The sequence below is a fragment of the Brassica rapa genome, chromosome A06, assembly GCF_000309985.2.
Source record: "Brassica rapa cultivar Chiifu-401-42 chromosome A06, CAAS_Brap_v3.01, whole genome shotgun sequence".
In the NCBI taxonomy this organism is placed as follows: domain Eukaryota; kingdom Viridiplantae; phylum Streptophyta; class Magnoliopsida; order Brassicales; family Brassicaceae; genus Brassica; species Brassica rapa.
This window is the reverse complement of record NC_024800.2, coordinates 7,417,465-7,429,866: the sequence shown is the minus strand read 5'-3', so window position 1 is coordinate 7,429,866 and position 12,402 is coordinate 7,417,465. Positions and strand designations below refer to the sequence as shown.

Here is a 12,402-nt window from a genome sequence, read left to right as displayed (position 1 = left end):
ACTGTAATTTTCATTAAGTGAATGATCCTCTTTTAATGGTACTAGGGGGCTCTCCTCCGCGCAAGCGCGGAGTGCGGAAATGCTTATAAGATTTTGGATTTCCGTGTAGTATGAAGTCGAAGTGTGTTCAATGACGTACAACCTGAATGTATTCATGCTTGAATTATACCAGTTGATTATTTTCTAATGTGTAAACAGCCGTCCAAGGTACTTTATTAAAAAATAAGATAAAATTGCTATCAAGTTGGAGCTTGGTTGCAGCAAGTTTATAAACAAAAAGCCAAACATGGAAATTAAAAATAAAATGGAAATAGTTAATTAGTGTACAGTTTGTAATGCACGAAGATAAATCTTAGTGGGAACTAAAGCTTACTACACTTCCAATTTTCATTCACGGTAGCGTTTGTAACTCTTCTCTTCGCCTCCAAAGCTGGGTGGTGTTGGTTGATCCACGGTCGTCACTTTTGTAGCCGCATCTACCGGATCGCTTGCAGAAACAGATGGTTGCTCACTTTGGCTTACCACTTTTGGAGCTCTGTTGTTACTTTCATCCTGATATGAATATGAAGTTTTTTCTAGATCACATCCATCCAGGTTGATCATTAGGTTCAAATAGACGTCCTAAAAGTTGCGAAAGAGGCGTCCCATAGTGATACATACATAACGACAAAACTGTAAGGAGATATGATGAAGATGATTTTTAAGTTCAAATAACTGTTCCATGGAGATAAGGGAAAGGTGATTATCAGGTTCAAATTACCTGAGAGGCCCGACCAAGGCCGAGATTGTCAAAGGTTGTGTGCTGTGCAAAAAGTTCAGCGGAAATTCCATCGGAGGCAGCCATTTGTAGAGGAGTGGTTGAGGGTTCGCATGAAGGAACTCAGCTGTAAGTACAGCTGTAAGAGCAAGGAGACTGTCAGATTTAAAACTACATAAGATCTGAATCCGTGGAATGAAACCAAGATTATGAACTATTCAGTCAAACTCGGAAATAAATCAAATCAAGATTAAGAATCAGGTTTGAACATGTGAAAACTTGAGCATAGACTAAGAGAAAAAGATTTAACCGTTGAACAAATGAGTTTCTCAGTGACTAAGTAATGCAAAACATCCGAGTTCTTGAAATAAAGACGAACATGAAGATTCTCATGTGAGAAACTATTCAAGTTAAATATAGTAATAACATATGTACCTTTACAGCTTAATCTGGTTTGTTATCTCTTCCAGTTTTCGAAGACTTTATTTTTATTTTTTTACCCTGAATCCAGTTTTTGATTTCCTACAACGAAAAAAGAAGGTTATGTAGGAAGATTTAAAAAAAATCATTGTCGAAAGATATGTCTCATATGAAACATGATCGACACTCTGTGTCCTGACATCAAAGACATGAAGCTAGAGCTATGTTCCATGGTTATGATTGGAGTTGCAGACAAAATGGATACCAAAACTGCATATAGTTTACCTCCTCGGAAGTGATATCATTGTTGTTCAAGGTCATCAGCCAGAAACTTGGAACTCTTTTCTCTTTGATGTGTAACGCATGGAAACATGTTAAATTGTTTTTTTCTTTCCAAAATATTAAAGAGAAAAAAAAAACAGTGTTCCTCAAGTTACCTTATGCAGTTTCTTCCTCTCCTGGTCCATCTTCGTATCTCTGGAGTTGGTTTGCCATTAATAGTTCCATTCACAATCTCAAGAGGAAGTTTAAGATCTTACATATATATACACCATACTGGTGCTGATAAGTAGATATAAGAAAACGGGAGTACACAAATGCTCATCGTTTTTCATTGCTTAGATTTATTGGTTTTGATGTTAACAGATGAAATAATATGATCCCACATAAAACTTTGAATTTCTCACTAACAATCACTTTGGTAGAGGAAGCCTGATACAGATTTTCATATGTGGCTTCTAAACAACACAATCAGGCGATGAGCCATGTGTTAATGCAATTAGTATGGGGTTCTGATTCTTGAAAAGAGAGAATATATGAATAGTAAATAGAATCCCACATGTTTGTAGATGAGCACCATCTCTACACCAATCAGAGACTTCCCATTGCGTGTTGCAGTTAAACTTCCAAAAAATGTATGAGCTTGAAGATAATTAGGGTCTCTCCCAACCCGTAGCAACATCGGTGAAAACCATGGATGCGATATCTTATGCTTTTTCTTATATGCAGAGTTGATTTTATAGTGGGAAGCTCGGGGAAGGTGAAGAGAACATTTGTTTGGTATTGGGAAATTAATGAAGAAAATAATGAAGCAAGGTTGATGATTCATTGTCGTGGGAAAAGGCGTTTCACCAGAGAACGCAAGAACTGTAGCCGTTAGAGTTTCCTTTGGCAAGGCGGAGAAGAAAGAGAATTTGGGCCGCGAGTCTAAATTGGGCTTCAAAATATTTTTCATAAAACTCACGTTTAGTGTGCTGATGTATAACTTTGATTGGCTATAAATATTTGTGCTGATGTGGCATGTCTAGAAATCCTCTAATTTAGCTGCTTTTATATAGTAGAGATTGATAAAAGACAATATAGTACAATATTAAACAAAAAGAATAAGGAAAAAAAAACAGATACGTAGAAACAAGTTGCCTGTTAAAAGGAATAATTCAAAATACAACGTGCCCCATGATTTATACCCTATTTGTTGTAATTAGGGCCTAGTTGTAATATCTTTTCACATCACTATAAAATGTTTAAAAACTGAAACCATGCCAATTTGTTTTTTTGAGAAATGAAACCATGCCAATTTGTGATGGTTTAATTATGAAAACGAGCCTTTTCAAGTCTAAGTACTTCTAATTTTATTTCTTTTCCCTTAAAATAGAAACGAGAAAGTAAATATCAAATCCCACATTGATCACCCTTTTAAAGTATGGTCCATTTCAAGCTGGATGCATGCATCTTTTTTTCTTTTTCTATTAATTCTGAAAGTAGCAAGTAGTTTGCATTCTAGCAATTCGTTTTTTTTTCTAGCAATTCGTTTGTAATGCCCTAAAGCTACTCCTACGGCATTTCTAGTCTGATTTGGAGTTTTCTCTTTTACGCGAACGTCGGACAACGTACTTAATTTCTTATTTGTCCAATTATAATAAAACAAATAAATAGGAAGTTTAATGCATGCAATACATGCATGTAACATAGCCAAATGTTTTTTATGTGTTCATCATAAGCCACAATCACCATAATAAGCAATCTCGAGTGAATTGTGTGAAACTTGCTTTACCAAGATAGAACTTCTCTCAAAAAAAAAACAAGATAGAACTTAAACCCCAACTTGACTAACATCTATAATGTTTAAACTGAATTACCGCGTTGCAACTTGCAAAGCTTTGCCTATATATTTTCTTAAAGCATCCAAACAAAATAAAATTATATTTCACGTACAAAAATGAGAAATGTACACACTGAGTTAGACATTTTACATTAGGAAAACAAAAGGTAATTTCGATCGAGCATGTCCTAATACATATATAATGAAATTTCAAATCGAACTATTTATGTTGTATATGCTCAGATACGACCTGCCCAATGGAATGAAAATGTTATATTTTGTATTTATATATGTGTGTACAAAAATTTAGAAACATAGAGAATAACAGATCACAAATGTCATATTTTATAATTTTATATGAAAATATATACTGAAATATCTGAATTGTACACCTCAATCATGAAGATTATGAATGGGCAACATCGTTTGATTCTGTGAACCGTCTCTATTGCAATCAATATATGAAGAAATGAATAAATACAAGAGATGTGATAAGAGAGAGCACCACAAAAAGAGAAGAAAATCTCAAAAATATTTGGTTGTTCGTCTTAAAAACACGTCCATTGGCTTTGCATCGCAACTTAACTATTTTGTCTTTGTGATTGGTTTGGGAGACACACATCATTGTCTTAGGAAAGCTACAGAATGTGAAGGGTGCTTTTGCCTTTTCGTTCCGACAAAGTATTTTGGTTCCATACTTCCAATCCTCTTCTCCGTTTCTGAACCGTTCAAGTTGCAACTTGCCTCTCCCACTCTATCGTATCGCTATGTGTGTGTGTGAATACGCCTATCTCGCTGTTTGACTTGGTCAAACCTATTTTTTGGTTTTGCTATTTATCCACCTTTCGTTTTCAAGAAGGAAAAAGACTCTTTTACATTGAGAGTTTTTATTTATTATTATCTAGTGTACTCTTCTAGTAATGGACTGAAAACTAGTTTGCAAGGTTCCATTATGATAACTGTTAAAACCATCTCCAATTATTTATATTATTTTTCTCTTTAAAATAATGCAAATTCAAAATGAGTTTATGATTTGCTCCACTGATTTCTCTCATTTTTCATTTCAATTTCTAATATATTCATTTCGCAACTTCTTATATATTGTAAATAACACCTTTTATTTGATAGAATTCAAAATTATGTTACTTTATTTTAAAGAAAATCTAATTTTATTAAAATAAAATATTATTGTATTGTATTTATAAAGTTACATAACCACATACAATACAATAATATAATTTTATTTAAACAGTACTACTACTATATATTTTGCACAAATAATAAATCAAAACATGTTTTCTGCGTTAGGTTTGTATTTTTAAATTGTTGTTTAGATATATTTTAATGTTACTGTTTATTATTTATTATATAACTATTAAAATACAAGTTAAAAAGTTTAATCAGTGTGTATATATATTAAACAAAATTTTAATCAGTGTGTATATATATTAAACAAAAGTTTAATCAGTGTGTGTATATATTAAACACAAATTTAAAAGTAATAATTTGTGTAAATATATTACTTAAACATAAAATAAAGTCTTTATCAAAAATAGAGGAATTATTATGCAAATTTAACATCAAAATGAGTTTGTAAAAGCATCTCCAAAAAAGACTCTCTATTTTAGAGTTTGTAAAACTTTATATTTGAAGTTTCAAGGTGTTTTTCTCCAAAAGCAAAACATCAAATTTAACTTCAAAAATATTTGTAATTTACACTACGGTCTTTATATTTGTCGAAATTAATATAAATCTATAAAACTTTTATAAATAACTACAACATATATAAAAATATTACATTAATATTAATTAATAAATTCTTACACTAAAATATAAAATTATAAATAGAATTACATAATTAAATATTAAAATACAAGTAAAATATCACAATATTCCATAAATTATTTGCGTAATGCTCTATCTTCGGTTACACAAAATTTGTTTAGATAATATTTTAGAGGTTCTGGAAAATAATTACTAGACTATTAGTGTTGTTGTAATATTTAAATTTGTGCAATAATTATGTCTTCATGTATCTTTATAAAAAAAATTTTATTAAGTTTATTTTGTAATATTCTTGTTGTCTTTTCTAGTTTAAAAATATTAAAAATCTTATTTTAAAACTTGTATTTAATTTATGTGTAAAATTTGAATTGATAAAAATAAAATTGAAATATTTATGATATACAAAAGTTTTAAAGATTAAAACAATAAATGAGAAAATACTTAAGAATCATAAATATGATGTGTAATTAATTATAAGGACCAAAATGCAAACAAAAAGGTGAAACTTCAAGTTTGGAGTTTTGAATATTGAAACTTCAAATTTGGAGAGCAAAAAACTTTATATTTAAAATTATAGAGTTTATTTTGGAGATGCTCTAAATAGTAGTTCAAATATGATGTAATACTATTCATATATTCATTTTCCTATCAAAATGATGGGTTATTGGAGAAAATACTTTCCTTATTTTTAATGTTTTTTTCTCATTTTGATGTATCATTGGAGATATATTTAACATGTTTAATGGTAAACCAAGTAACCAACTAATAACTTGAATGGTAAAGAATTTTTTAGTTTAACCTATCCTTTTCAAAAGTCTTCTAGTTTATTATTTTAAAAAGAAAATAATCTATCAATTCTTAAGGTAGAAGTCACACTTTTTACAAAATCTACTTGCATAATTCACACACATATATATATATATATAGTGTTGTGGTGTAGCAAGTAGCCCAAAACAGTTAGGGAAATATGTCTGTATAACCAAGAAAAAAAGATAATTTATGAAGTAGTCAATTTCCCTAATATAACGATACACAATGTGTATTTTCTATAATATTGCCATCCTACCCTTTCATTTAACCGGTAAAACCTGCAAAAAAATTATAATCTAAATTATTAACTAGTGATTCTAAAAGAAAGACGTGGCCTTTAGTTACTCTCACATAGTTAACAAAACAAATGGTAAAATATGGAAAGGTCAACAGATTCATCTTCATATTTGAGTGATTAAGACGCCACCGGTTACATTTTTGGTGAGTTTGTGGAGAAGAAGACCATTATCGAAGGCTCGGTAGGTGACAAAAGGCATGAGTAAGACGGCACCGTAACGGCGGTAAAACAAAATCACATTGCTTATTATGTAAGTTGTTTTACTGCTCTTAAACTTTCTGAATTTTTATTCATTACATGTCGGAATCTAATATTGTAAAGTAAAGAAACCAGAAGTTTGGGATTTTCTGTTTATGCTTGTACTCCATTTGCATGACAATATAGTTAACTGTGTATATACATGGAAATAGACCTGATGAAGATAGCTATGTCAACCTCTAATACTTTGTTTGTGTGAATTTGTAAATAAAATATACTATATAGAAGTAAATAAAGTAGTATAGATGTCTATTTCCATAATATATAAACTATATTTTGGTGGGTGACTGTGTTGTATATAAATGGAGTAGTACATATATCTACCCGCATAGTATAGTAATTATTATGTTAATAGTATAGTATATGTTATAGAAGTGGTTTTCAGTTTAAAAATAATGTGTGTTGACATCACCACATAATTAATCATCATAATTTAATATGTGATGTTCTGTGATGTATGGAATTGTTGATGAAATTGTCTCTGTTGATGGTGAAGGATTGTGGTGAATAATAGAGTTTTGAAGACTTGTGTGGCGAGTGACATGACTTGTTCAGTGGCGATCACCTCCATCTATACAATCGAAACTATTGTATTCGTTTCTGCCGCAATTGTCCCTCTTCTCATAATTCTATGACTGTATGGTTTTCTCTTCTATCTAGTGAATCAACAACAAAATTATTTTCTCCGATGCGGTTGCATGTACTATCTTCACTGATGTCGTCAGATATACTTACTTTTTATTGTTGTGAATGACAAACAATATTGAATGTATTGACCTTTTCATATTTTATATTGATGTGTATATGATTTTGTAAAGAGAAATAGTATATTAAACACAAATGGAATAAAATTTATTATGACATCAGATAAAACATAATACAATGTGATGTTGAGTCGAATGATATTCATATGATGTTTTTTTAATATTACATAATATAATTTAATACTACACAATTTTATGTACTTTTTAAATTTTGATATTTGGGTTTAGGGTTTATCTTTGGATTAGGGTTTAGTGATTTAAGTTTAGGGTTTAGTATTTAGAAAGTGAAGGAGTATGGTTTTGGGTCGGCATGAACTTCTTCCTTGCAATCATATATATTTCATAATCTCACCAATAGGTACTATGTTATTTATTTTATTTCATGCTATTTGAGTTTATGATTTATATTTAGGTTTATAGTTTATATTTGGATTAGGGTTTAGTGATTTAAGTTTAGAGTTTAGTATTTAGAAAGTGAGGGAGTATGGTTTTGGGTTGGCATGAACTTCTTCTTTGCAATCATATATATTTCATAATCTCACCAATATGTACTATGTTATTTATTTTATTCCATGTTATTTGGGTTTATGATTTATATTTAGGTTTAGGGTTTATATTTGGATAAAGGTTTAGTGATTAGAGTTTAGGGTTTAGTATTTAGAAGGTGGGGAAGTATGGTTATTGTCGACGTTAACTTTTTTATGCAATCATAGACATTTCATAATTTCACCAATATGTACTATGTTATTTATTTTGTTCCATTCTATCTGGGTTTTGGGTTTATATTTGAGTTTATTGTTTATATTTGTTTTTAGGGTTTACTGATTAAATTTTAGGGTTTAGTATTTAGGGATTGGGTGAGATTGAGATAATGTTTAGTATCTAGGAATTGTGGTTGGGATATGTTTAGTATTTAGAGATTATAAGTGGATTTATAATCCTATACTACTTAGGTGATATGGAACAGAACACTCGTCATATGTATGTAAGATATACATGGAAACGTCTCTCATATATTTGTACTTATATTATTCTATCTAAAATATATAGTATGGAACTACATTCTTGTGGCTTTCTCCTACTCTTAAAAACGGAAGAGTTGTAAACCACAATTGTAAATTTATTGCAGTAAATACATCATTGCCTCTCCCCAACCGCCCATTCCACTGTCTTTGTTCGTGATTATATTACTAAATTACAAACAGGATTCTATTCTACGTTAGTCATGTCGAATGGAAACGTCTCCCATATATTTGAATTCTATCTAAAATATATAGTATGGAACTACATTCTTGCATTCTCCGTTAAACACCGTTGTTTTTTTCACACTTAAGCTTTTCATCAACTCATCTCTCTCCATGTTTTCCTTCCTTTGCTTTTGAATATGGTTTACCCACGCGCTTTCTAAAGTGTGTCATTGTTATTAAAGGACACAAAATCACCACGTTGTTTTTTCCATGAGTTGGAACCGGTAACTTCTTATGTATAAGGACATAACCGGCAGAAAAGAAGGCAAAAAGCGAACGAATGCATTACGTCAAAATCTTGTCCATTCCCTTGACTTTATTTTTTTTTGTGGCTACTCAGCCAATTAGCCCAAACAGTTATATATGTGGGAAAATTGTCTCTTAACAGAATTAATCATTACAGAAACTAATCTCATTTAATATATGTTGGAAACTGAACTTGAACGTCACATGCAATGATTTAGCAAATAGAGAATAGATTTTCCATAATAAGAAGGATAAATCTTAGAAAAAATATAAACTAGCAAAAGAATTCTATTATAAAAGTGAATTTGATCCGTGTATGTTTATATAATAGAATTTTCTATAGGAAATATATATAGAAATATTATTTTTATTTCTAAATTTAGAAACATAAATAATATTATATATCCTTTAGAATATAATAATTCTATTTTTAAAAGTACATTGGAGTAAAAAATGTACATCTATAATAGTTTTATTATAGAAGAAAATATAATATGGATTGGAGGTGGTGTTAAATATTAAGTGATGACACTGATCAAGTGATTATTCACTTAGTTATGACTTTGGGTAGTTATTCACAAAAACCAAATGATATATTGTAGTTTTATAAGATAACAAGACAAGAATGAGAATTGAGACATTTACATTAGAACAATATAAGCCACCAACAAATTTATAATTTCGAAATTACAAGTATATAGATTACAAATACTATCCCAAGTTGGGTCATATAACAACATATTACATTCAAATGAATATAAGAATATTTTCGGGAAAATATTAAAAATAAGAAAAGGGGAAAACATAAGTCAAAGGGACCATGCTGATAAATGGAGGACAGGGTTCCCATCTCTTGTTTGTCTCCCCATCTCCACTGCCTCACGAGCCTTTGCTCTCTGCCAATTGTTTTCCATTCAAATTCAATACTTAGAGAAATAAGTAACTAATCACATTAAAAAATAGCTGCACAGCAAACTACTATGACTTAAAGTCTTGATTTAAGATCAATTACGCAAAGGCCGCACCGGACCAGATCGGAATTGACAAACGGTCAATTTTCACTGTGGGCTAATTAGTATGCTTGATGATATAATTTATTAGGCCGAACCGAAATCATAAACATAAAACATATACTTGAATAAAGTTAACGAGAACCGATTCTATCAAACACATACTGGACCACGGCCACTAATAATCTGTTTGTACCTGCATGGAATCAACAGCATCGGTCTCTGAGTTGAAGTCATAAAACGAGCTTGCAGCAGTGAGTTTCATCGAGAGAAGCTGAATCCACATACAACAAAAACAAGAATGAGTAAAAGTTTAACCTAAAATATTACATATTAACTAGAGATTTTTTGATTAATAACCTCGACTTGATTTTGTAGAGACTGGACATAATTTATAATCTCGTCAAGCATCGTAGCCATTCCCATACTCTGCAGAAACATGTATGCACACTCTCATTGTCACCAAACAAAAAAAAACTCGATATAAAAATTACATTTGGATTTACTCATATTTGTTCCATTCATTAGTTACCTTATAACATCCGGGAACAATATCTTGCAAGCATCTCAATCTCTCGTTAATTTTCCCTCGCCGAACCTGAAATTTTGATATTAATGAATAAACCACGGACGTTTATTTTTTGTATATAACAAACTAAAAATAATTAAGCAGCTTTACCCTCTCTGCTAAGCTGTGGCTATCAGTGGCTTGGCCTCTTCTGGCTCTAACATGAACAACTTCTCTCTCTTTCTCTTCTTCTTGATTCTTCTTCTTCAACCTCTTACCTCTTCTCGAACAACCCTAAAAAAATTGATGAGAAAAAACAAAAATCATTAAAATGAAAGCGTTAACAGAACAAAAAAAAAATAGGGTTTTGAGATTAATTACAGTTTCGGTGGTATTGATATTCAGCTGATCAGAGACGCTACTGTTCTCCGATGAAGACAAAGGTTGTAACAAAGCTTTTCTCTTCTTGGTCTCGTCGACGTTGTTGTGACTGGAATGATACAAAGTTGAAGTCGTGGAGAGATTATTATCACTGCCTGGATATTTCCCGGGAAGATCAAGTAGTTGTTGTGGATGACGATGATGAAGGAAGAGAGAGTCGAGACAAGTGGAGAAAGGAGGAAACGTTTGAAACTGAAGGTTACTGCTAATGTTGTTGTTATTATTTAGATCTGCAGCTTGAGTCATGGAAGAATATATATCCATGGCTATTGTCTGAAACTCGGAAGATAGGTTCTCGAAATTCGCCATTTTGATATAATGAATTGAAATATCAGTTTGAATTGGTTTATGATACAAAAGCTTGAGACATTTATATTGATCATTTGGAGTTTTTTTAATTTTGATTTATAGTTAGTATTTTGATTTAATAATGGAGAAAAAGAAATGTAGAATGAGACTAAAGAAATAAAGGGAGAGACACGTGGGCAAGTGAACCTTCTGGGATTTGTGTGTCGGGAAGATATGGCCAAACAAGGGAAGTGGGTCCATTGTTTTGGTTGTGGGTCCTACAAGGCTTCTCTCTTTGCAAGGGGGAAGAACTAAACATATTTATTTATAGTTTGGTTGTAAGGTTACGAAATAGTTTGGTTGTCTTTTAACTAATTTTTAATATTTTGGGAAGACAATGAAATGGATGTAGTCAAACTAAGTTCATGTCAAAGCTTAGCTTAATAAAAATATTTTTTATTATTTTTATAGGGAGGGTTTTATGTTGGCATATTGGGTAAAACATCACATCCATTTGTCAACTTATGCTTCCAAATGGCTAATGCCAAGAAATCGACAGAACTTAAAAAAGTATATGTGTATGAGATAGAAGGAAAAGAACTTGTGGAATATGGAGATGAGTGAAAACATGTAGTAAGAGGTTGGAGTTGTGTATTAAGTAAAAAACAGGGGTTCTAATATTTTTTTAACATAAAACCGAAGTTGACGATATATATAGTTTTTGTATCTTGTTATTGTATCTTCATATATTTATGTAAATTTTGTCAGTTACCAAATAATATAATATCTAGGTAAGAAAATAATTTATCGACATTTGCTGAGTTTTTGTCCTTTTTGATGATCAAACACTAAGTTATAGGGAAGAGTTAGGTTGCAACAAAGGTCAATATTTAGTTGGGCCATTGCTTCAATTATGAATGGTAGAGGGATATGATTGACATGCAATTACATCCATTCAAGACGACTTACCCTCTAACTTGTTCATTATTAGAAGTAGCAAAATATCTACTCCCTAAACTGGTGTGCTTTAATTAGGAAATTTTGGAAGCAAAAAGTTAGGCTTCAAACTCGTAATATATACTAATAAGTTTGTGACGTTTTTAAATTTCAGTGATCGATCATCCTTGGTTGATTATTAACATTGATTTGATGCCGTTATATGATTAAAAATGAAAACATATTATATCAATATTCAGTGAAATAAATAACCATGACGTTAAAAAACTTTATTTATCTAAACCTAAAAGATGGTGAAATGACCATTATTATGGATTCCATGCTTGATACAATTTTCTGGATTATTTTTAATCTCCAAGATGGCTGGGTAGTCATATGAATCATTATACATCTCTGTAGTTAGTTCAGCAATTTTCTGTAATTAAAGAAACTGAAAACTTTGTATGTAATTCTTTTTGTTATTCTTCATACTTGTGTGAGTAGTAAAATCATGCAAAAATAACTGATTTAAT

The 12,402-nt window shown here is 30.9% G+C and overlaps 1 protein-coding gene across 1 annotated transcript; it reads right to left on the bottom strand.

Moving 5' to 3' along the window:
* Positions 1-9,310: 9,310 nt before the first annotated feature.
* On the bottom strand, positions 9,311-12,259 carry LOC103872602 (transcription factor BEE 1). Its single transcript, XM_009151033.3, has 6 exons — positions 10,586-12,259; positions 10,376-10,498; positions 10,229-10,294; positions 10,057-10,125; positions 9,893-9,970; positions 9,311-9,582 (listed from the first exon to the last, which is right to left on the bottom strand). The coding sequence occupies exons 1-6, from the start codon at positions 10,952-10,954 to the stop codon at positions 9,496-9,498; spliced, it is 792 nt and encodes a 263-aa protein (XP_009149281.1). The 5' UTR covers positions 10,955-12,259; the 3' UTR covers positions 9,311-9,495.
* Between the last annotated feature and the right edge of the window lie 143 nt (positions 12,260-12,402).